Here is a 24582-nt window from a genome sequence, read left to right as displayed (position 1 = left end):
AGTTACTCCGAGCCTTATCGCTGCGAGATTTTGTCTGTTCTGACTCGCGAGCTATGACGACTGCGGAGCAGAGGGATCCATTTCGCGAGAACCGATATCCACTGTCGACATGGCACCTCCGAAAAGAGACCGTGCCGTATTATCCGTGACCCCAAAACCTCACCGTGAGAAAAAGATGGCATGGCGAGAAAAAGCAATCTCGCCATATTCTTCTCACTGTTGCAGTCGAGCTTGGATCAGCTAAATCTTATCCCCACATACGAGGGGTTTTTTCCTGCTTCTCCATGGGGCTCCGCAGAAATCTGGAGTCTCTAGTCTCAAGCATGAGATTGGTATAAAACCTAGCGACGAACCTCCAATTCCAATCTCCAACCCAGGCCCATTCCCCAACTTGTTCTCCAAATCCCTAAGACAAGATGAGCGTGCCAACATACATGGGCGTCAGCGGCAAGTCGCTGGCCATCCTCCAAATCGCCGCCATCGTCGCTCCCTCCTTCGTCCTCTTCGGCTACAACCAAGCTGGCATCGGCGGTCTCCTCTCCGAAGAAGACTGGGTCAAGACCTTCCCCGAGATCGACACCGTCAACTCCACCGGCGCCGACAAGAGCTCCAAATCCACCCTCCAGGGCTTCGTCGTCGCGACCTTTGTCATCGGTGCGCTGATCGGTTCGTTGAGTTGCTCGTACACGGGTGATAAGTTTGGACGTAGGAATGTCATCTTTGCTGCGTCGATTTGCTCCTTGATTGGAGAGATCCTTGAGGCGTCGTCTTTTGGACTCGCGCAGTTCATTGTTGGACGAGTTATCATTGGCTTGGGTATTGGGCAGTTGAGTTCCATTGTGCCGGTTTGGCAGAGTGAGACGTCGGCGGCTGTGAACCGTGGTCGTCAGGTTGTCTTGACAGGTCTGTTCATCTGTCTTGGTTACGTCCTTGAGTCATGGATCAACCTTGGTTTCTTCGAGTTTCACCATGGTCCTGTTACCTGGAGACCCCCGATCGCCATCGCCATTGCCTTCTCCCTCATCCTCATGGCTAGCATTTACTTCTTCCCCGAGAGCCCTCGATGGCTCGTCCTCAAGAACCGATCTGAGGAGGCCCGTCACGCCGTCGCTGCCCTCCGGGGTCTTCCCATCGACTCCACAGAGGTTCTTGCCGAAGTTGCTGGCATTGAGCACTCCCTCGAAGAGACCTCCGACAACGCTGCTCGTCTGGGTGATATGCTCAAGATGGGTGAGGATAAGCTCCTGTACCGCTTCATCCTCTGCATCCTTCTTCAGTTCTACCAGCAGATGAGTGGTTCCAACCTGGTCAGCGTCTACGCCAACGTTCTCTTCCAGAAGAACCTGGGTATGAGCGCCGAGACAGCCAAGATTCTCACAGGAGGAGCTCTCACTTGGAAGTTCCTCGCTTCTTTCATCGCTTTCTTCACCATCGATCGTTTCGGTCGTCGTGCCGTCTTCATGATCAGTGGTGCTGGCATGTCGGCCTGCATGATCGCCCTCGCCATCACTACCTCTTTTGGCAGCGAGAACAAGCCTGCCATGATTGCTGCTGGTTGCTTCATTTACCTTTACAACACTTTTGTTCCCATCGGTTTCTTGGGCGCCAACTTCTTGTACTGCACTGAGGTTGCTCCCATCCGCCTCCGAATGGCCATGTCTTCCATCTCGACCGGTAACCACTGGCTTTGGTATGTTGTCCCTCCTCATTCCTGTCACCGCAAATACTAACATCAGTAGGAACTTCATCGTTGTCATGGTCACCCCCGTCGCTCTCGAGAGTATCGGCTGGCAGTACTACATCGTGTACGCCGTCATCGCCGCATGCGTTCCCATCTCGGTCTTCCTGTTCTTCCCTGAAACTATGGGTCGCAACCTCGAAGAGATTGAGCTCATCTTCAAGGAATCACCCTCTGTGTTCTCAACAGTCAAGTTCGCAAAGACTCGACCTCGCAACACTCCCCAGCAATTCCTCGCAAGCAAGGAAAAGGCTGATCATTTGGAGCAAAGTGAAGATTAATTGAAACAGAAATTGGAAGCAATTGTTTATGATTTTACGAAATAGCGATAGAAAGCAGAATGCTAGTATGATTATGACATGACATGATATAGCCAAGTGACATTTATCCGGTCCCTCATCATGTGAACATGCCTTGGCTCCTTGTAATTTATCGCGTTAATTCGTGGATGAATTGGAAGAAATTGTCAATCGGAAAAGCTAAGCTTGTTTTGGGGAGCTTCACCGAGTCAATCATGAAGATCACGACAAAATACGACTCAGGTCCACACAAGCTCTACCATGCGCACGAATCATTTCCCTCTTTCCCCTCAGACCCCTGCTCAATTGGAGCTCTTTACCCCAACTCGAAAGAAATAAGCCATGATCGACAGTTTTTAGTAAACGTCATGATCAACCCCCCAGAATTTAACCGTTTTTCTCACGATCGTCCCCCCCGCGTTCGGGTAAAGTTGACTGGTGTCAAATGGCTCTCTCGGCAGTGACCATGATACGATCGTCAAAGTGCGGAGAAGCTTATCTTGTCAATTATTGGACCGCTTGTTTCCTGCAGGAACGGAACGGGGTTGGTCAAGCCGGTTGAATTGTGCAGGTTTGTGCCTGAATTGAAGGATACTCTATATATAAGACCGTTGGTAGCGTCGCAGTTTCTGGGAAGCTCACCTCATCTGCACGGCAAGGTCAATCGAAACCTGACATCATGGTTCGCTTCAGTTCAATCCTTGCGGCTGCGGCTTGCTTCGTGGCTGTCGAGTCTGTCAACATCAAGGTGGACAGCAAGGGCGGAAACGCCACTAGCGGTCACCAATATGGCTTCCTTCACGAGGTTAGTCTTGGCTCACCACTAGCGATAGTCGGGGTGCTAACTTGGGGCTAGGACATTAACAACTCTGGTGATGGCGGCATCTACGCTGAACTCATCCGTAACCGAGCTTTCCAGTACAGCAAGAAATACCCCGTTTCTCTGTCTGGCTGGAGATCCATCAACGATGCTAAGCTCTCCCTCAACCGCCTCGACACTCCTCTCTCCGACGCTCTTCCCGTTTCTATGAACGTCAAGCCTGGAAAGAGCAAGTCCAAGGAAATTGGTTTCCTCAACGAAGGATACTGGGGAATGGATGTCAAGAAGCAGAAGTACACTGGCTCCTTCTGGGTCAAGGGTGCTTACAAGGGCCACTTTACTGCGTCTCTGCGATCTAACCTCACTGACGATGTCTTTGGCAGCGTCAAGGTCAAGTCCAAAGCCAACAAGAAGCAGTGGGTTGAGCATGAGTTTGTGCTCACTCCTAACAAGAACGCTCCCAACAGCAACAACACCTTTGCTATTACCTATGATCCCAAGGTGAGTGACAATCAAAACACAAACGTGACATGTACTGATGTTTTGTAGGGCGCTGATGGAGCTCTTGACTTTAACCTCATCAGCTTGTTCCCCCCTACTTACAAGGGCCGCAAGAACGGTCTTCGAGTTGATCTTGCTGAAGCTCTCGAAGGTCTCCACCCCGTAAGTTTCACCATCTCATGTCTAACGGGTAATCGCTGACATGTGTAAAAGAGCCTGCTGCGCTTCCCCGGTGGTAACATGCTGGAGGGCAACACCAACAAGACCTGGTGGGACTGGAAGGATACCCTCGGACCCCTCCGCAACCGACCCGGTTTCGAAGGTGTCTGGAACTACCAGCAGACCCATGGTCTCGGAATCTTAGAGTATCTTCAGTGGGCTGAGGATATGAACCTTGAAATCAGTAAGTTTTATGATACTTTGTGGCGGTTTTACCCATGCTAACAGGATTTAGTTGTTGGTGTCTACGCTGGCCTCTCCCTCGACGGCTCCGTCACCCCCAAGGACCAACTCCAGCCTCTCATCGACGACGCCCTTGACGAGATCGAATTCATCAGAGGTCCCGTTACTTCCAAGTGGGGCAAGAAGCGTGCTGAGCTCGGCCACCCCAAGCCTTTCAGACTCTCCTACGTTGAAGTTGGAAACGAGGATTGGCTCGCTGGTTATCCCACCGGCTGGAACTCTTACAAGGAGTACCGCTTCCCCATGTTCCTCGACGCTATCAAGAAGGCTCACCCTGACCTCACCGTCATCTCCTCCGGCGCTTCTATCGACCCCGTTGGTAAGACAGATGCTGGTTTCGACATTCCTGCTCCTGGAATCGGTGACTATCATCCTTATCGCGAGCCTGATGTTCTTGTTGAGGAGTTCAACCTGTTTGATAACAACAAGTACGGTCATATCATTGGTGAGGTTGCTTCTACCCACCCCAACGGAGGCACTGGCTGGAGCGGCAACCTTATGCCTTACCCCTGGTGGATCTCTGGTGTCGGTGAGGCCGTCGCTCTCTGCGGTTATGAGCGCAACGCCGATCGCATCCCCGGAACTTTCTACGCTCCTATTCTCAAGAACGAGAACCGCTGGCAGTGGGCCATTACCATGATCCAATTCGCCGCCGATTCCGCCATGACCACCCGCTCTACCAGCTGGTACGTCTGGTCCCTCTTTGCCGGACACCCCATGACCCATACTCTCCCCGCCACCTCCAACTTCGATCCTCTCTACTACGTCGCTGGTAAGAACGAGGACAAGGGAACTCTTATCTGGAAGGGTGCTGCGTACAACACCACCAAGGGCGCCGACGTTCCCGTCTCTCTGTCCTTCAAGGGTGTCAAGCCCGGTGCTCAGGCTGAGCTTACTCTTCTGACCAACAAGGAGAAGGATCCTTTTGCTTTCAATGATCCTCACAAGGGCAACAATGTTGTTGATACTAAGAAGACTGTTCTCAAGGCTGATGGAAAGGGCGCTTTCAACTTCAAGCTTCCTAACCTCAGTGTTGCTGTTCTTGAGACTCTCAAGAAGGGAAAGCCTTACTCTAGCTAGATGGCGGGCATTGGTCTGTATGTCGAGTTAAGATAGAAAGAAAATGTTCAAATATACTGATAGTAAATTGAAGAGTAAATGATTCAAACAGCTGACTCTCATTATCCTTCAAGAGCGTGACTGACTGTACCTCATCGCCACCGCCCGATCCTCGCACGTTGATATGCCGCTTCAAAAGATTATTCTAATTCTTTCAGAATACTGAAGCCTTCATATATATCCTGAAACCACTCAAATCAACCCCTCACCAAGTGACCTCGTATTGCCACCTCTTTGACAAGTGTCAGTCATCCCCTCCTGGGTGGATCTGTGCTCGTAAAGCATTATAGCTTTAGAGGCAACGAACAACTACCGACGATTTAAGCAAGCTGCAGTGAAGTGGTCTCTACACCAGAGCACTAAGTAGCTGCTAGGGGCCATAACGTTATTGAAGCAGTCTGCAATTCCTCTGAATATTTGGCTTGGAAACTCTACAAAGACGTGTTATGGCTGCAAAGCATTTGCCTGCAGTTAGAGGGACAAAGGCTTACTCTCACGAGAAAGGCTGAGCCACCTTTGTCTATCAGTATCAAGAGCAAAGAGCCACTATCGATTCCTCTGAGCCCAAACGTCCGCCTGGGTTCTAGGACAGCTTACGTGATATAAGCTGCCAAGTGTTAGAGACGTTGAGAGTAAGCTGCTTCCATTCCCAACACGCAGAAAAGCGTATCCTATACCTTCCAATATTTATCAGCGCCAAATCTTCTCCGCTCATGCAGGCTCTGCCTGCAATAGATGCCCCGCCTCGAATCACATCACTTCATAATTCGTCATACACATAAGCAGTTGAGCGTACTACCTCTACACACACGCAACAACCGCCCCCTTCAGCAATCGGCATGTCTCAGGTCTGATCTGGCGTAAACAAGGTAAGGATACCACTCGCCAAGATTATGTTGTGGTTGATGGACTATTCACATGACATTGGGAAATCTGCTGTGAAGATCCCAACGAGAGATGCTGGGCAATTCATATTTGGGATTCCATCCAAGTTCAAGTAATCACAGATACGTGTGACTCCCTCGCCCAATGCGGCAAGCAGTCAGGCAGTCTTTGAGATTGGATATTCCGCTAATAACGTCCATCCAAGCAAGACAATTTATAGTCTTGCCGTTAGGTATGACTTGAGGCCCAGATGCAATGTGAAATAATTATACTCAGTTGAATGTGACATTGCGTTGGCCAGAGTCTTCCGATAGCACACTATTACTCGCGTTATGCATGCTGTTGGTTGAATACGAGTTCTCGAGATCAGTGGACTGATCAGCGCGGTGCCGATCCACTCCAAACAATGATTTGGGGGCCCAAAGGCAACTGCCTGATGAGCAAGAGATAGAGGTGAAAGAACGAACTGTGCAATGGCGTGAGGCTGTCGATTTAGATGCAAGCGAGGTTTCATTCTATTTCAGCTGCGGGCGGACGGTTACTCTGCACCGAGATCGTCTATTTTACACCTTGATAGGAAGTGTCTTGTCAAACTCAGCTCCTGCCGCTCCGGCTACTTCTCCTTTGAGAATTCTTTGCGCTGATCGTTTGCAGCGACCTATCTTCATCACATGATACTGGTCAGTATCTACGTAACATACATCTCATATCAGGGTAGGGACCAGCATAAGGTGAAGGTGCTTAGGAAAGTGCCGAAATATACAATTAATTCTCCGATGGGCCATACTAACTTACTATGTACAACTCACTCTACTTGATGACTTATCTCCATAACCTGAGGCATAGAAATATGGTGCTGACCCCGCATTTGCTCATGATGCAACAACCAACTTCCACTCGGTCATCTCGATCTACCTTCAGCAACCAACAACCAATACGACACCTCAACTTCCTTGATTCAACCCACCAATCGTGTCTACATTTGGGGCTTCGACTTGCATAACCAACACAACAAAATCTTTGATCTACACTTGGCGCTGCGCTTTGACAGTCAGCTCGGACATTACCTTTTTCAAACTGTCTGCTGAAATTTACTTCTGGTACTACCCTTCGGCAACCAGCATTGGAAAGCGGCTCTCAAAAAAGACATAGCAACCGAGAGTCTAGGCAAGACAAAAGAGTGAAAAGAACATAAATATTCAGCTTATCCCGCTCCTCAACAGTTCCCTCTACTCCAGCATGACATCCAGAAACCTCAACAAGACCTGGCGCGATATCGTCTTTGAGCAGTACGAAGCCGACCACGCAGCTGACGTCCCCTTTCCAATCCACTACTTAATCTACGGCGACCAGTGGAAAACAGATATCATCATTGATATCCCCAACAAGATTGACGTGCCCGTCTTCCGTCAAGCTCTCCTCCACGCCGCTAGTTCAAGACGCCTTGAAAAAGACCCGGCGTACAAAGACGACCTGCTCAGCATCCGAGCACGTATTCCGCCTTCTTCCCAAAGCAAGAATGATGCTCACTCGCAAGATGACGCTGCTGCTGCTGGCAACAGCGGCTAATGCTTGGAAGTTCACTATTTATGGTGATGGCGACTGCGAGTCGACTCCGTCCGGTGACCTTCGGGGAGACGGTAATCAAGGTACTTGCTCCATCCATACTTCCCAGTAGTATTATGGCTAATGCCCTCTCGCCTGCTCAGGCTGCGAAAGTATTCCCAATCCTCATAGAGGGTTCTGGCTTGAAGAAATGGGCAACTGCCAAATTGATCTATATGCCAACGAGGACGATTGCAATGATGGTGTACCGCAGCAGTTTTATGATGCGGGTAATCAGGACGTCTGCATTGGTCCTCAGTTCCAATGGGACTACTATACTGTAGTCAGTTGTTAGGAAGTTCTATTGCACTGGCGCCGTGTAACAAAAGCCATGAACTATATATTGTATTGTCTTGAATTGGGACCAGTCCCATATATACTGCCTCTTTGTCCATGTGAATGCACCCCGTGCTTAGACTGCAAATATATACAATAGCCCAGATCACCATTTCACATAGCTCCATCATCATTGCTTTATCCTTATCGCTTCATTCGAATCCAAGCACGGAGTATTTGTTTAGCACAGTGTACATGCGCAGGGGACCATGTAAATGCCCGAGGTGCAATTTAGGCCGCGACAGCACCCATCGCGCTCTATATCATCACGAGGCCGTCTGCGACTGGCTGTAGGATCTGCCCGCCCTTGCGGCCTTTGGAATTCTACATCAAGATGTAAATCAGCTTGTGCGAATCTGATAATTAACATGGGATCCATACTCATAGGTTGTTGCGATCTCGGCTGAGACATTTGCACAGGCAGAGAAGCCTTCGCACCAGCGGGCTGGGCGGCTGGTTGGGGTTCAGAAATCGGTGACATATCGACGATGTAATGCTGAAGCTACAATACGAGTGATAATGCAGACACTAGAATAAATACCAAGTCTCTTGGTGTTGGCTCCCATAAATGATTGACAGCTAAGCCCCGATGGTGGGGCTTAGTCGCCCGAAGGATCGCATCATGCCCACTAAATGTGCTCCAACAAGAGGCAGAGCACTCGGCTTACGGGAGTCTAACCGAGCTTTCACTCTAGTCTGCCTTGCAGGGTGCTAAAAGTGCCTGAAGGATTATGACCTTGACCTTTTGCGTGACCCAATGACGTCGTATACGTGGAAAACCGTATCGTCTCATTGTTTGACTAACAAGGGTTCATGTCATCCAGCTCGTGCCAAGATAAGCTTATTAAACCCCTAAGGTTATGCAGGATTCCTAGAATCTGAGGCTGGTTTGGCCCACTGTTGCTATTTCCATTGATAAATAAGGAACCTTGCAGCGTATATGCGGTGTGTTGGCCACGTAAATTGCTCTTATAGAATGGAGGTCTGGTTAATAATTTCAGAGTACCTTTGGAGGAATTTAAAGTAAAATATGTTCCTGAGCGACCGTGATTAATAGGAAAAGATAAAGCCTCTTATAGCCGTTAGACTACCTACTTCAAAGCCTCCACGCAGAAAGGATTCGCAGTAAATGTCCCCTTTGGATCATACGCCTGCCTGATCTTCTGCATCTTCTTATACGTCTCTGGATCGTAATAAAACTGCCAAACATCTTTCATGTTCCAATCACCATACGATCCCCAGAGAACACGTCGATCCGCCTTACTTAAGTACTTCGCCCTACCCTCGTCATTCACCGCCTGCCACTTCTCAGCTGCTTCCTTCGTACCCTGATAGAACACATCCCAGGTTCCACCAAAGGTTGCGTCTCGGAAGCAGTACGCTGTACCGTTACCTGCGTTTCTGCGAAACATGGATTGTTCGCCGCCGTAGACTTGGAGCTGTGATGAGACCCAGAGACCGTTGTGCTTGTCTTTGATGACCTCGTTGATACGGCCGGCGAACCAAGATGACCAGCCTGTTTTGGAGAGCTCGGTTGAGGTGGTGCTGTTGGTGCGCTTATCGTAGGGGTAGGGAAACTCGCGAGGGCTTCCGAATAACCACATGGAGGCGATAACAGACATCGGGGTTCCTTCAGGAGCCTCTTTGACGATCTTGAACTCATTTGGCACATTCTTGATCTGGGTGAAGAGATCGGGCGAATATGGCTCTTCGTTAAGATTGACCCATTGTGCGTAAACGACAATCATTGCGTACTTGAACTTGAGAAGATCAGCAATGTTGTCCTTTCCATCATGAACATTATCTGGCAATTTTTGCTTAAGCTCGTCCTCCGAACCAGGGAAGAGGTCCAGAAGATTAGCCTGTCTACTGACAATGTTGACAGTAAAGTCGTAGCCTCGAGGCAACTTGGGATCCTCTCCTTTCTGGACGAGAATATCGAGTAGAGCCTTGAGTGTCTCCTCCTTGTAAGCAAAACCAACCCAGAGACCCTTGGAGCCCTGATGATTCTTGTCATCCTGGACTTCGATCTTGAAGTGCGTCAGAACACCGAGATTGCCAGGACTGCCACCGAGGAAACCGTAGAATAGATCTGGGTGGGAGTCTTTGGTGACCTTGACTACATCGCCATTATAGTCAACGATCTCAAGCTCGCGAACCCAATCTCCAAGGAGACCGAATGATCGCGCAAGCATGCCGTAACCGCCGGTCTGAACGTGTCCACCAAGACAGACAGTAGAGCACTGACCTGTGGGCATGAAAACNCCGTTATCTTTGAGAAAGTCAAAGATCTCGGTGAGTTGCCAGCTGACACTGGAACGCAGGTATACCTTACCGTTCTCTCTCAGGATATTAAGATCAACGTTGGGGCGTCGGAAGGTAGGCTTCAAGTCTAGCTGTATGCCTTGAGATCCAGTTGAAGATGCACCGCTGTATTGGTGACCGCCAGATCTGATTGCGAGGGGCTTGCCGATATCCGGAGCCTTTCTGACAACTTTTTGAATGTCCTCAATACAGGAAGGTTGGAGGATCTCGGAGGGGTTCATATCACGGCTGACGCCGTAGGTGGAGGTAGCGTAGATATCATTAGCACGCTTGTAGGCAGCTGTGCCAGGGAAGAATTGGTTGCCTTGGAAAGATGGCTCCATTTTGGTGATGATGGTCATAGAAGAGAGGAGAAAAAGCTTGAACTGGTGGATCGATAGGGGATGCGGAGCCGAGATAGCTGATTTAAAGTCTGTTCTTTATACCTGTTGCCCGCGCTTTGATGAGAGGCCATTTCAACATGTGAAGTCGCACAGGCCGCCAAATCACTCAGATGAGTACCCCAAAATGCAAACCTGCATTCCAATATTTTCAGCTCCCATCTCACATGCAACATCAATATGCCCACGCAAAAACGGGCACTCAGCCCGTTTCATTGCAGGTATGTGATAGACCAACGCGGTAAAGCGCGGCCCAGTCTAGACTCGCCGGGACGGGCCGTGGCCAGTGACATGCGCAAGAATTGAATCCCGCCCTCATTCTTGGCTGCGGGGAAGTTGAGATCTTTTGTCCCGTGCCGGTAAGCCACAGGTATTCAGCTTGCAAATTCGAGAGTTCTTACTGGACAAGAGGCTAAGTTGAGACCGTTTTCAGTCAGCCACTGAATGTAAATATTGGACGATCATCCGAGTTGAGATATGTGAACGTATTAGCGTGCTTCTGCCGCGTCACGTTTGGAGGAAAAGTGTCTTTGTGATGTGAACGTTGCCACTGGGTGGTATGGCAACGTATGAAGAACCTTACTGCGTTCAGTTGGCTGTTGAGGTGAGCTTGTACCGTTGTAGCATAGATTATCTGCGACAAGGCATGTGAAATCTCATTGCAGATCGAATGGTATTGGCATTGATCTTAACCGGCAGAGTGCTGACAAGGAACTACTTCTTCGCCAGTATAAGATCAGTAAGTGTCTCCTACATAAAGTCCATATTCCTCGCCAAGAAGTCCAAACACGTCCAACACATTCAAACAATCTTCAAATTACACAGAGCGCATCATGGCTCCTACTAAAGAATCTTCGCGTGCCGGTATTCACCTCGGCGTAGACTTCCAATACGACGAAGTCAACTTTGATCCTACCCCTCCTCCCCCAAGAGATGACCCCGATCCTCCTCTGGGCATCTTGAGCAGCTTCACTGGAGCCTGGACCGGAACTGGCTTCAACAACATCTTCCGACCAAACTCTGTCGCCCCCACTACTACCACCTTCACCAATCCCGTCCTTCCTGCCCCTCCCTCTCCCCCAAATGTCTCAGTTCTTGAACTCAATCTAACGCAAGAGGATCTCGTATTCTCTCAACCGTTGGGAAAAGTTCCCAATCGTGGCCTTGAGCAGCAGAATGACATTATCATCAATGGTGTCACGTATCTCCAGACTGTGAACGATGTTACCAACACTGCTACAGGAAGAGGTGATGGTACCAAGACAGGTATTCACACTGAGACTGGCTTCTGGTTGAATGTTCCTCAGACCAAGAATAATCCCGTGGAGGGAAACACGCTTGTCCGTCTTGGCTCTATTCCTCATGGGACTACTATCAACGCACAGGGTAGCCCTCCAGACGTAACTCCGGGACCACCGCAAATTAGCAAGCGACCAATCAATCCTTTTTTGATTGGAAAACCGAACGATATCCAAGTCAAGCCTAGTCAGACGGCCTCTCTTAATAACACGGCTCGTCTACCTCAGGATCTCACTCTCTTCATTGAACAAGGAACGATCACCCAGGCCATTCTTGACAACCCAATCCAGATCCTTCTCGACATCAACAGTCAGCTCAACATCACGGAGACCAACACTTTCACGGTCTCTACCCAGTTTGGTCCAACACCTGGCGGCGGCACAGCTAACATCGCTTTCCTTGTCGGGGCTAGTAGCCAGGGCCCCAATGCGGATGCTGTGCAGATGGAATCTACATTCTGGGTTGAGACCATAAAATCTGAGATTACAGTCCAGGACTACACGCCTGGCAAGCCTCTTCTTCTGCAGCCGGCCTACAAGCCGGCACAGGGCAAGACAACGCCTCCGCTTCCGACATTCTCTGTCACGCCTCCTGGTCCTGTCACTGGCCCCAAGACGATTCCCGTGACTTACACACAGATTCAGTACTCGCAGACTGTTAACCTTAATTTCAATGGGTTGACCTGGCCGCATTTGTCGCTGGCTACGTTGGTGCCTTCTCAGCATATCGTGGTTGACTATCCATCCTCTTGATGGAGAAGCCATTGACGGTAGCAGAATACAGGTGCAATCAAGACTGAAAGAGGGTTTATCAGATCATCCAGGACGATGAATGGATGAAAAAGAAATTCAGATCAACCTATAGCAGCTAGCCTTTTTCTAGTGTCATCCATATACATATACGAAGCAGTTTTGTCCCTTAAATTCTGTAATACTAACGAACTTGTCATCTGAGCCATCCGGCCTTTCTGCTAGCCTTTCCGTGCATGAGCTTCATACCAACCTGTACTCATGGCCTGTGACATCTCAGTCATCCTTCTGCAGCTCAACTCTATAACCAACAAGCTCAAGCTTCTCAGCCGTCCTATCACTACCCTTACCAGATTCGGTAAACACGAAATGCTCATGAGCTAGAAGCTGATACACAATACGATCCAAAGATGCCCAAGTATTACAGTTCCCATCAGGCCACGCAAACAGCGCATTTGCTTCGTCGTTATCCTCTGCAGACCCAGCAGTGGCCATCATTCGCCACGACGATTCAGTATCGCTCTTGAGACCTGTGGGGTACAAGCGGAAGCGTACCTCTCCCGGAGGCGTGGGAAAGGTTGGTGGTAACCCGATGCTGAGGTAGGTGCTTGCGATGTCAATGCCTCTGACTGTCCAGTTCGTGATGGAAAAGCCAGGCTCATCATCGACGGAGAGAGTAAGAGTAGAGTTGGTCTTGTTGTCAGTGTATGTGCCACCGTAAACCTTAGCAGCTTCATCCTTGCCAGCGTCTTCCACAGCAGGTAGGAGTTCTTTGACGATTTCTGAAAAGAGAGTCTGAAGAAGACCACCGCTGACTTCAGGACCAGCGTTGAGAAGCGTGATAGTCAGGTTATAGTCGGGAATTAACACGAAAAGTGAATGATATGTAGTGATATCACCAGCCTTGGTGTAGAACTCAATGAGGCGACCGTCTTTGGTGACATTGTCAGCTCGGAAGATTTCCCAAGGATGCCCAAGTAAGATGCCTCTTGAAGATGTACTCGTAGCAGGCTTCAGCCACTTCCTCGTCTCTACAGGACTTAGAAGTTTGTTCTTGAGGATGGCGTCTCCAAAGGCCATCAAATCATTGATCGAAGAATAGTATTCTCCAGCGCTGGTAGTCAAGCATGTCAGTGCCTATCATTCAGTGGAAAAGCACCTGACAAAACTTACGGGTCGCCATAGCCAAGAGTTGCATTCCACCACTCATCATCCACAGGGATGAAACCCAAGGAGTCATCGGGCTTGGAGTAGAATGTGTGCTCCATTCCAGTAGGGTCCCAAATTTCCTTCTTGATAAACTCTCCCGAAGATATACCACTGACCTTCTCAATGATAAACCCCATTATGGCAAATCCAACGTTTGAGTAAACTGGGTTCACAGCGTAAGGCGCGTACACAGGGGGTCTCTCGCCGAAGCGTTCGAAGAAGTCTTTAGACGTAAGCACTGCTCGATTAGGAATTTGTAAGCACTTACCTTCTTTGGTACATTCTGGGATACCTAAGAGACCAGAGCAGTTGAGGCTTTTGGATGGGTCAGCTTTCGGAAAGCCAAGTCTTGTCCAGTCTCCGTAAGGCTCGACATCGGTTGCCACTGGACTCATTAGCACAATATCGATTCTTGATTAAGCACATACCTACAGTCAGCTGGTATACCGCCAGTATGAGACGCTAATGCACCAATAGTGACTTGATCCCAGTCAACCGCCCAAACAGCATCTTGCTTTCGAGCTTGTTTGTTCAATGCGCGAAGTTCAGGAACGTATTTCGTGACAGCATCGTCAAGGTCAACTTTGTAGAGCTTCAACAAGGCCAGCACCGGGAAAACTTTTGACAAACTAGCCAAGCGGAAGACAGTATCGGAGTCTACTTTCTCGACCCCACGAGGGTCAACCTTTGGAGGCGTACTGGCGAATTCGAGTAGGTAGTCATCTTCGTAGGTTGATTTTATGGCGACTGCTATGGAAGACAGATTAAAGGGAGCCGTCTCTTCTTCAAGTCTTGCTTGAATAGCAGCTACTGCTGACTTGACTGAAGAATGGGTGGAGGGGTGGACAGGAGCAGGGAGGACGGGGCCCAGGGGAGGACAGTGGCCTCCCCGAGCTGCGAGGGAGTCCCTCACGAAGAGAGACGTGTAGATAAAATATTGAAGCGTCTTCATCCTAGCTCAGAGCTTCACTCAGACTTGAAATCTATCTGGGAAACGGGAATAGCAGGTAATGCGCTACTCACTACATTTATACTCACCCAGGTACTCTAAAGACCGACAGCTAATTAGCCCTCGTCCGCGGACGAAGGGATTACAATGATTAACAATATTGCTTACTCCCCCGCAAGTCCAAGTCATGAGATATCCTACGTAAGCTTATGGCGTTCAAAGATGACGAAGGATCCATCACATCATGGTTAGAAAATTATCAGATGAAGCATTCGATTACTTTTCTCGGACTCTGCCTCCCACGTCCAATAAGATTTGTTACGTTTACAAATTGCAAATAGGACTAACGTAGGCCTTGAACAGCTGAAAGAAAACAAACATCGAGATCTTGCAACGGGAGATCATGGTGTCTTGGCAGTAAGACGGTGTCAGCTGTGCGGCTCAATCAGGCTGCTCACAGTCGCTTGATGACGTAAATACGGAAAGGACAAGTCCCTGCCGGTCCGTATCATGGAGAGATTTATATAATCTTTTGTTCTTTTCTAGGATCTTATTTGGGACCTGATGGTCTGAACCAGTGGTTAGATGGATTCATGCCATTCATTAATATGGTATATATAAATAGTAACTCATCAAGACGCATCACTCCGTCTAAAAACGAAAGGAATATATAATGCATAGAGTTAGATCCTCGCGCGAGTAATTAATATGTGACATAATGTTCATCATCTATAACGTCCTTGCCTAGAGAGCTTGGCACAGCTCCTAACTAGCCTGGGGACCGCAGAGCTTTGTGAATGTGATGTCATCAACATTGATCGTAAGCTGATCATACTCCCCGGAGCACTGCAAGATAAGCGACAGGTCAGCCTGAGAAACAGCGTTGCTTCCGCTTGACCAGGTCTTGCTCTCGGAAGTCCAACCGGTGTAGCCGTCGGGATAAATAGGCATGAGTGTATCGTCTCCGACCTGGGGAGCGATGCTGCACGAGAAGCCAGCGCCGACGTTGACGCCGGAGAAGACACCCCAGTTGTATGATAGTCGGTAGGTGCCGTCGAGATTGGTCAGAGTCTGGGAAATTTGGGCGCTGCCGCCGCCGTTTGAGAAGACGAAAGAGCTGGAGTGCTGTTAGCGCAGGCGAGAGGCAGAGAGGTAGCGGGACTTACATGGCATTGGGGGCGGAATTGGCGCCGTCGGTGATGATCGAGCCGTCGCCGAACCAAGGTGATTTACTGCTGGCGCTGTCATCGAAGCCGGGGTTGACGACGACCTGGGTTTCGACACAGGCGGGCGCTTCGGTAGTCGTCGTGGTCTCAGCGACGGCAGTAGAAGTGGTCTCCACAAGGGCAGTCGTTGTAGTGGTAGCCAAGGTCGTAACAGTCGTGTCGGAAGCGATTGTCGAAGAAGCCTCAGCAACGGTCGTCACGGTCGTGGGTCGGCAGGGGCCAGCTTCAGCTCCAAGGATGGCGAGCGCCACAGCGAGAATAGAATAGCGAACCATTTTTGCGATTGATTAAACGAGTGGCAGCGACTGAGACAGCGCAGGTAAACGAATGTAAGGTTGCAGAACGCAAAACCGATTCAACCGTATTTGGGCGTGGCGCCTCCTTTTTAAAGCCCGCTGTCAAATTGTCAAAAACGCTCCGAAGGTGGTGTTGGCTGGACGCGAATTACTCGTTGGCGCCGCGCTAATGCCAATAGTTTCAGAGGCTATCAAAGTCTAGAGTGATTAAATCCGTCAGTGTGTGGGGGCTGGTGATGTGTACCTTGCATCTAACGCGCATCTAACGCAGTTGAGATGGTCTACAGACAGGGGTATTTCAGCCCCAATGAGCTAACCCAGTCGTTGATGAGCAGGGACTTTGTGCCTGGAATAAGCAATAAGCCACCTGAGATATGGCAAAACAGATAGATCAAGCAGTGTCAGGCCCGCCGGTATAATTAGCAATAGATCCTATTTTTTGCAAGCCGTAAGGATGGGGATTGACGTTCTTCCACCCAGATCGTTGCTAACATGAATGAGGCCAACATCACTCGATTGACTCACAGTCTATAATAAGCATGAGCTCTCAACCCCCCAGGATTTGACCTCTGCCTTTTTGCCAAGCTCGTTCTTTGGTATCGCCCAAGCTCAGATAGAGCTGCACGCCAGGTGTCGACAGTTGATGGGGCTTGGTCTACCATCTATGTTGATTATATGGGCTACGTCGGCAGGGTCGGAAAGCTCCAGGTTACTCTCCAGTCGTAGAATGAGGATATTAAAGCCTCATTTATATTTAATGAGCCTCCCTCATGCCAACTTTACTTTTTTAAATCTACTCATGTGGAGAAACGAGGTCTGCTAAAACAATGAAGACTCTGACTAGGACTAACAGAAAGATGAACGAGAGACAGTAGGTGTGAGCATGAGGGTGAACTAGTAAAAGATACTGTAAAAGGAAGCCTAAGGCCAGTCTAAACTCCCGTCAGAATCAGGCCTCTTCATAGTAAACTCAGCTGCCTGAGTTACATTGATCACGACCGGCTCTTTCTTCATCCTTTCATCTGTCCGCTCAGCCAACGGCTTACGAAGCAGCTCCTCCATACTCCCTTCAAACCATTGCTTTATGGTGGATTCCTTGTCAACCCCGACATTGTAAGTCTTATCGTTTTCAAGATTCTCCGCCTTCCACCATTTCCAAACCTTGGGCTGCGCTTCCCTTGCCTCCCTGTATTCTTTGGCTGTGCTTCCCGGCGGGATTTGGATGACTCCAACACCAGTTTCCATGCGTGATATATATGCTTCAACAGTGTGTTTCTGTCCAGGATGTAGCGTCAGGAAACACCCTTTGTTGTCTTCTCGCAAAGACCCTTCGTGACCGGGCCCGCAGATAAAGATTGTGTTTCGACGAGCCTCAGCCCCAGTCTCCGTATCGGTGAATGTCAGACCACCTTTATTCATAGGTGAGTCGAAGAGACGGAGATTTTGTGTTGGAAAAGTTATTGCGCAACTGTATCGGAGAAAAAGATCAATAGAAATGGTGTAGTCGTGTTCAGACTCCAAGTCAAAAACGGGAGACGAAGTGGAAATGTGTGCTTCGATGGAAGGCATAATGAAGAAGCTTCTGCAGAAGACGTTGTATACACTTGATAGGAGATGTTTTTTTGAGAAAAGATGAGATGATGACTGGCAGAAGCTATAAGCTGCGAGCTTTGGCAAGTGACGTAATCATTTAGGCATCACTTCGATGAGTGCACGTGTCAGGGTGTGACGACGCATGTTGCGATCAAGTTCGGCGATTTTAGGTCAAGATTGGGACTTACCTCTTGGGCTTCAGCTCATTAGGCTACGAGAAGTCAATGGAGGATTTGGACCCCACGGAGATGTTGCACGGCAGTTGAATTGGCTGATGTTCGTAGAAGCTGTTGGTTGATGCTCCTTTATTCCTATTGGTAGAGACCAACCCTTCTGACTATCTCGCAACACCATGAAACAGCTGGTATGCATGTCGAATCCTCTGTTGGTTCTGCTTGCTAAGGACCACCTATTAGTGACAAGCACCAGTGGTGCTCGGACTGCAATGGGGGATTATCTGGTCAATGGAAGCAAAATGACATTGTAATTGCGAATTGATTTTCGTCGCAACACGCGGACATGAGCCCATTGTCTCGAAGATCTAATGAACCTTTGAAAATGAGGCCTCCAGCTTTTAGAACTCAGGGTTAGAAGCCACTCCAGTATATGGCACCCCAAACTATGGCCCGGTCATGATTTACTCAAATTCGAAACTGAGAGTTTTTATGTGCACTGTTGGCTTATTCAACATCTTGGTTCTTCTAGGTATTGTCTGGGCCTATATGAACATTGTGCTAGTAGTAGACTTTGTTGGGTAAAAGGTACGATGCAGCCATAATAAGATCAGCAGGACACCATGATGATCATCGGGAATTGCACTCAATCTATTTCTGACTTGACCATGTCATTCCTTCAACGTTGGGCAGCTCCGGGTCTGCCGGCGAAGTCGCCTTCGAGAAACTTCACGACCAACAAGCAGGATGCCTTCTCAATGAGATGGATTGACGAATTCATGCATTGCTGTGTGTCTTCTGGTTGACAGTGGATTTAGAACCTGAGAGGCGGGCAAGATACTTGAGGCAGTTCCATCTGGTCAAAGCGACAAGCCTGGAAAACGGCTATTTAAGACCCTCCTTGTCGCTGTTTCTCTTACCTCTGTAGCATCACAGCATTCTTCAGTAGAACAATCTATCACAAGCAACTACTCGATACTTATCAACATGTATTTTCGACACATCATCATCGCCTTGAGCCTCCTAGGTGCCTCATGCACCCTGCCAACCCAGGATAGTGTTGCTATGCGTGGAATGTGAGTTCTACTCTTTTCAGAAAGAAACACCACAGCATCCCGTTTTATATCTATTTCAGACTTTTGACAATGTATAGTGCGCCTCGATCATTGCCTAACATGGAGTGGGATGATAGTCTCCCGGATGCAGAGGCTCAAATGGAGAAGTTTTTGAAAGCATGGCCCCAAGTCATGGTCATGGTCAAGTTACTCCATCTCAAAACTGATCCAAATCTCTATCAAGAGGTCTTAAAGCACTATTTTGAGGAGAAGGATGCGTCCATAGTTGAGAAGGTCTGGCGAGGACTCATGGGTGCAAAGGACCAAGGTGATCAGGGTGATGGCAAAGGCAATCCTCTCATTTCTGACATTGTCCTCACAAACAAGCCTACCAAAAATGAACCTTGCCTCAAGACAGACCAGGTTAGGCTTGCGTGGCTGGAGCCAGTCGGCGACGGCACTCGAGCTGTCATGAAGATATGTGATAAAGGCTGGCAGTTTCCAACCATTGACGAGACCTCATGCGATGACCTTGGCGACGAAGTCAGCGGCAAGATGAGTACTCTACCGGGAATAATACTCCACGAATTAACGTAAGGGATCTTTACGCTACGCATCGGGTTTTCGCGGCTGACATGATGCAGACACTTCCAGCCTCTTGTGGGTTGGGATATTCTTGATTACACATATGGGCCCAAAAACACTCGTGCTGCAGTCACGAATGATGATATCGTGACTATTCTTAACGCCGATCAGTACAGATGGATGGCACAGGAGTACTACTGGTCACTTATTTGTGACAAGACTTTCAAGGCTCCTACTAGCAATGCAGATTACCTTGATTGTCAAGGCACTTGCGTTATTCAGTAGGGGAACTACAGATGGCTCAACATACGGAGAGTGGCTGGTTTAATTTCCGTCAGTCAGGATCTAGTGCTGGATTTGTTTTTTGCTTGTAACGGTCTCTCGTTTTTTCTTGTTGACCAAAGACGCTGGACGGGTTGTTGTTATTGTCATCTGCTAGCCGTTCTACCATTTGGCTCTTTTATCGCCATACCAATGCCTTCTTTTCAATATAAATCACTCATTTGATCACGGGTAGTTGATCTCTAAATTTCCTGGCTTATATAACCCAACTGCTTTGTTGAGTGCGACTTGATGCAGGGTAAGCTATATCTCCAAGATGTGCTAACATGACTACCTGATGAAGAAAACAGCGATCAAGACACGCCGTGCTGATGATAAATAATATCATACCATCACCCCGCACCAACCGCAAGGTAGAGCACCATCGTACAAAAGTCCACGCGTTGTCTCCAATGAGTCGATAAGACTCCCTCCCTCAACCCGCGCCCCCTCAAAACAACGTCACCCGATTGGGCGGATAAATGCATTCAGCCCAGCCGGATATCACCAACATGCATTTGCCCATAACGTGCGGGAACATAAGTATCAACTCAGCTGCCGATACCAACTGCCATCTCGAAAAGGTCAAGCTTGCACAAAACAAATCAGAGACAACCACAATGTCCCCCTCCAACCCCATCATCCCTGGCTTCTCGCCCGATCCGTCCATCGTCAAGGTTGGCGAGTGGTACTTTCTCGTCAACTCCACTTTTCACATGTTCCCTGGTATTCCCGTTTACGCATCCAAGAATCTTGTGTCGTGGAAGCAAATCGGTAGGTGGTCCATATCTCATTGTGAGGACTGTTGCTGACTGGTGTAGGAAATGTTATCAGCAGACCGGGACAGGTTGTTCTGAAACGGTCAGACACCGAAGTCAACCGTATGCCAGATGTTGGAGAAGTAATGCTCGCGACTGGTGGCCTTTTTGCACCAACAATTCGGTACAACAATGGGACTTTCTACGTCGTTTGCACGAACGTCGTGAGAGCGACGGAGGATACTCGTTATGCTCTGCAGAACTTTATTGCTACGACGAAGGATATCTGGTCAGGCCAGTGGAACGACTTGATCTGGTATGACTTTGACGGCATTGATCCCAGCATCTTATTTGACGATGATGGAAAGACGTATATCCAGGGCTCCAAGTCGCCTGGCCCGTACACCAGAATCGCCCAGTTTGAGATTGATATCGCGACGGGCAAGAAGTTGTCTGAAGAGAAGATCCTCTGGGAGGGTACAGGCGGCGTTTATCCAGAGGGACCGCATATATACAAGCGAAACGGCTGGTACTGCCTTATGATTTCGGAGGGAGGAACCCACGAGGATCATATGATCACCATGGCCAGATCCCGCGATGTCTGGGGTCCTTACGAGCCATGCCCCGAGAATCCAATCTTAGTCCCGGCAAGCAAGGACATGTACATTCGACACACAGGCCACTGCGATGCCTTTGAAGACGAGAACGGTCAATGGTGGGGCGTCCTTCTCGGAGTCCGCAGAGATAAAGACGGAAGATACAACATGGGACGAGAGTCACATCTCACACCCGCAAAGTGGACCGACGATTGGCTCCGTCTTGAATCCGTCGAGGCTGAAATCAACACATCCCGGCTCGCCAGTGCAAGCGCAGAGCAGGGATTGACGGCTGTGGAGGGCGTGGATTTGCTGTACATCCGAGACCCAGTTTTGGAGAACTACAAGATTGACAGCGGAAGCAAGACGATCAGTGTAACATCATCGCCCGTCGATCTGTCGCATCCACAGGAATCACCCAGTTTTGTGGGTAAGCGACAGCGTCTGCACGCAGGCCAAAGCAGCGCTACATTCAAGATCAACGCATCGTCAAAGGTCAAGACTGGGCTCGCAGTTTACAAAGATGAACACCGTTACTTGCGGGTCTTTTACGACACCGCTGAAAGAGCGGTAGTTTACGAATTCGTCAACAACGCCAAGGATCTCAAAAAGACGGAACTGCGCGCGCTGGACAGGGATGTTGACACCATCCAATTCCGCTTTGAGTACACTGAGCAGGAATATCGGGTATTCTACACAGCCGGTACAGACTGGGAGCATGTTGCGACGCTTGATACGCTCGATATGACCGGCCCAGACTTTGTAGGTCCCGTTATCGGCGTGTTTACCTTGGCGCAGGAGAGCGTCACGGTTGAAGTCGTGGATCTGCAGGTAGAGTGAGTAGATAAGTATGCCAAGTCAACTAAGATTGAGCTCGGTTCGGCTACGCTGAGCTTTGTATATCCGGTTCCAGCCTATTGGTGTGAAATGCATGTCCCATCGTGACTCTCTGACACATGACTCTAATTCCTGTTGGTCCTTGATTAAGCTTTCAGCCTAACATTTAACCGCTGAAGCCCAACAGGCTAATTGACCTCTACGCCCGCGCGTGTCTATCACAGCAATTAACCGGTTTACGCCAATTGGACATGTAAATTCCCCATGGGGATGATTTTCGCTCCTCGTAGCTCGGATAAAGACATGCGGGGGAAACAAGCTTCAATTTGGGGTAAGCCGAGCCAATGGCTGAGCGTGGAGGGTCCATAGAACAGTCTGTTGGTTTTAAGCTCTTAGATCGTCTGGCTAAGTCGAGTCAGTGATATAAAGCTACTGCGTCTCCCCAGTGTTGATCCCTTCTCAGATCCTTCACTCACTGACACGGGTGAAAGCTACAGGCATCATGGGTCTTCTCACTCCTCCTCAGCGGACCCAAAAGGTCATTCCTGATAAGCCAGCCAAAGGGCATTTCTTCTTTGCTGGCAAGGAATTTGCTCGTGTGCCTTGGTGGAAGAGGTCCAACATGCGAATTTTGTACTTTTACATCGTTATTCTCATTCTGACTAACACTGCCAATGGTTTCGATGGTAAGCTTCATTACACTACGGCTTCGCTTATACGGCTTACTAACATGATCAGGTTCCATGATGAACGGTCTTCAAACCCTCTCCTACTGGCAAGAATATTTCAACCACCCACGAGGTTCCATCCTCGGTCTGTTCAATGCCTCTATGAGTCTTGGTTCTCTCATTGGACTCTTTGTTGTGCCTTATCTGGTTGATTGGGCTGGCCGTAAGGTCGGTGTGCAGATCGGTTGCATCCTCATGCTGCTGGCTGTTGGACTTCAGGCTGGAGCTCAAAACTTTGGCATGTTTGTTACCGCGCGTATCATCCTGGGTTTCGGTGATTGTATCGTTCTTGGATCGGCGCCTCTTCTCATCGCTGAGATTGCCCACCCTCAAGATCGTGCTATTCTCGTGACGTTGAGTGGTGCTTCTTATCACTCTGGTGCTTTCATTTCTAGTTGGGTCACCTACGGTACCCTGCAGATCAAGGTTTGCCACTGTCTCGCACCGAAGAAGAATGTGTTTTAATACTGATATCCGCTCAGAGCAACTGGTCCTGGAGACTTCCCAGCCTTCTCCAGTCCATCTGCAGTGTCATAATTCTCATCGGAATCTTCTGGATGCCTGAGAGTCCCCGTTGGCTCCTCAGCAAGGATAAGCACGACGAAGCGCTTAGGGTCCTCACCCACTACCATGCAGAGGATGATCCCGATGATGAATTCGTCCAGCTCGAGTTTAGCGAAATCAAAGCCGCCATCGCCCTCGACAAAGAGGTTGGACAGACAGCCTGGGTCGACTTCCTCAAGACTCCCGGTAATCGTAAGAGAATCGGCCTCATCACTGCCCTTGGTTTCTTCAGTCAGTGGAGTGGCAACGGTCTGATCTCTTACTACCTCAAGGGTATTATGGATGCTGTCGGTATTACCAAAGCTGAGACTCAGCTTGGTATCAATGCGGGTATGAAGACACAGGGTTTGATCATCAACACAGCCTTTGCGTTCTTCATTGATATTTTCGGTCGTCGTCCTATCTATCTCACCTCGACTATCGGAACCTGTGTCATCTTCACTTTCTGGACAATTGTCTCAGCTCGATATGACATCGACCCCAACAAGGCTCTTGGATACGCCTTTGTGGCTCTGACCTTTATCTATGGTCTCTTCTACGACATCAAGTGAGCTCCCCTCTCTAGCATGTCCTGACTTCAAAGCTAACGGTCTGCAGGTCTGGTCTCATGGCCAACTACACCACTGAGATTCTGCCCTATGGTCTTCGTGCCAAGGGTTTCACATGGCTCAACTTCTGTGTTACCGCCGCGCTCTTCTTCAACCAGTACATCAACGGTATTGCTCTTGAGGCTATGGGCTGGAAGTACTATACCATCTACTGTGTGTTCCTCGGTTTCGAAGTGTATGTCATTTACTTCTTCCTTATCGAGACCCGCTACACGCCCATGGAAGAAATCGCAAAATATTTCGATGGTGATGCGGTTGATGTTGGTGAGGTCGCTAGGGCCGATATGAAGGAGAGGGGTGTTATGATGACTGAGGTGGACTCTAAGGGAGCTCGTGCTACGGAGATTGAGACTCGTTAGAGTGGATGACATCGTTTGGGTGGATATGTGACTGATGACAGCATGAAGGATGGAAGACGGTAACATATCATAAGATTACCCGAGAAGGTATGGACGTTGTTAGTTGTAGCAATGCACTTCTCAATTGCGAGGATCACACAGCTGCCGATTCAGTTCAATGATAGTCATCCAGTAGGCCAGTGATTAGATATGGTTCATATTATTGGG

At 49.1% G+C, this 24582-nt stretch overlaps 11 protein-coding genes; 7 read left to right on the top strand and 4 right to left on the bottom strand.

Moving 5' to 3' along the window:
• Positions 1–416: 416 nt before the first annotated feature.
• On the top strand, positions 417–2019 carry FFUJ_03554 (related to sugar transporter; the record flags this gene model as incomplete). XM_023575414.1 has 2 exons in its annotated part: positions 417–1690; positions 1740–2019. The coding sequence occupies 2 exons, from the start codon at positions 417–419 to the stop codon at positions 2017–2019; spliced, it is 1554 nt and encodes a 517-aa protein (XP_023428599.1).
• Positions 2020–2716: 697 nt separating this feature from the next.
• FFUJ_03553 (related to alpha-L-arabinofuranosidase A precursor) lies at positions 2717–4900 on the top strand (the record flags this gene model as incomplete). XM_023575413.1 has 5 exons in its annotated part: positions 2717–2842; positions 2894–3358; positions 3407–3520; positions 3572–3761; positions 3813–4900. The coding sequence occupies 5 exons, from the start codon at positions 2717–2719 to the stop codon at positions 4898–4900; spliced, it is 1983 nt and encodes a 660-aa protein (XP_023428598.1).
• Positions 4901–7063: 2163 nt separating this feature from the next.
• On the top strand, positions 7064–7393 carry FFUJ_03552 (uncharacterized protein; the record flags this gene model as incomplete). The annotated part of the gene is made up of 1 exon (XM_023575412.1): positions 7064–7393. One exon carries the CDS (start codon positions 7064–7066, stop codon positions 7391–7393), a length of 330 nt encoding a protein of 109 aa, XP_023428597.1.
• Positions 7394–8856: 1463 nt separating this feature from the next.
• FFUJ_03551 (uncharacterized protein) lies at positions 8857–10413 on the bottom strand (the record flags this gene model as incomplete). XM_023575411.1 has 2 exons in its annotated part: positions 8857–9884; positions 10194–10413. 2 exons carry the CDS (start codon positions 10411–10413, stop codon positions 8857–8859), a joined length of 1248 nt encoding a protein of 415 aa, XP_023428596.1.
• Positions 10414–11303: 890 nt separating this feature from the next.
• Positions 11304–12521, top strand: FFUJ_03550 (uncharacterized protein; the record flags this gene model as incomplete). Its single annotated transcript, XM_023575410.1, has 1 exon — positions 11304–12521. One exon carries the CDS (start codon positions 11304–11306, stop codon positions 12519–12521), a length of 1218 nt encoding a protein of 405 aa, XP_023428595.1.
• Positions 12522–12794: 273 nt separating this feature from the next.
• Positions 12795–14679, bottom strand: FFUJ_03549 (uncharacterized protein; the record flags this gene model as incomplete). XM_023575409.1 has 4 exons in its annotated part: positions 12795–13632; positions 13692–13950; positions 13996–14112; positions 14160–14679. 4 exons carry the CDS (start codon positions 14677–14679, stop codon positions 12795–12797), a joined length of 1734 nt encoding a protein of 577 aa, XP_023428594.1.
• Positions 14680–15441: 762 nt separating this feature from the next.
• FFUJ_03548 (uncharacterized protein) lies at positions 15442–16177 on the bottom strand (the record flags this gene model as incomplete). XM_023575408.1 has 2 exons in its annotated part: positions 15442–15793; positions 15843–16177. The coding sequence occupies 2 exons, from the start codon at positions 16175–16177 to the stop codon at positions 15442–15444; spliced, it is 687 nt and encodes a 228-aa protein (XP_023428593.1).
• Positions 16178–17119: 942 nt separating this feature from the next.
• On the bottom strand, positions 17120–17767 carry FFUJ_03547 (uncharacterized protein; the record flags this gene model as incomplete). The annotated part of the gene is made up of 1 exon (XM_023575407.1): positions 17120–17767. One exon carries the CDS (start codon positions 17765–17767, stop codon positions 17120–17122), a length of 648 nt encoding a protein of 215 aa, XP_023428592.1.
• A 1184-nt stretch (positions 17768–18951) lies between these two features.
• On the top strand, positions 18952–19889 carry FFUJ_03546 (uncharacterized protein; the record flags this gene model as incomplete). XM_023575405.1 has 3 exons in its annotated part: positions 18952–19040; positions 19118–19612; positions 19664–19889. The coding sequence occupies 3 exons, from the start codon at positions 18952–18954 to the stop codon at positions 19887–19889; spliced, it is 810 nt and encodes a 269-aa protein (XP_023428591.1).
• A 656-nt stretch (positions 19890–20545) lies between these two features.
• Positions 20546–22119, top strand: FFUJ_03545 (related to xylosidase/arabinosidase; the record flags this gene model as incomplete). XM_023575404.1 has 2 exons in its annotated part: positions 20546–20699; positions 20747–22119. 2 exons carry the CDS (start codon positions 20546–20548, stop codon positions 22117–22119), a joined length of 1527 nt encoding a protein of 508 aa, XP_023428590.1.
• A 499-nt stretch (positions 22120–22618) lies between these two features.
• Positions 22619–24375, top strand: FFUJ_03544 (related to hexose transporter protein; the record flags this gene model as incomplete). XM_023575403.1 has 4 exons in its annotated part: positions 22619–22802; positions 22855–23270; positions 23327–23955; positions 24006–24375. 4 exons carry the CDS (start codon positions 22619–22621, stop codon positions 24373–24375), a joined length of 1599 nt encoding a protein of 532 aa, XP_023428589.1.
• Positions 24376–24582: the final 207 nt, after the last annotated feature.

This window comes from Fusarium fujikuroi, chromosome FFUJ_chr03 (genome assembly GCF_900079805.1).
Source record: "Fusarium fujikuroi IMI 58289 draft genome, chromosome FFUJ_chr03".
Classification (NCBI taxonomy): domain Eukaryota; kingdom Fungi; phylum Ascomycota; class Sordariomycetes; order Hypocreales; family Nectriaceae; genus Fusarium; species Fusarium fujikuroi.
The sequence above is the reverse complement of the archived record's forward strand: the minus strand, read 5'-3'. Positions and strand labels throughout refer to the sequence as shown.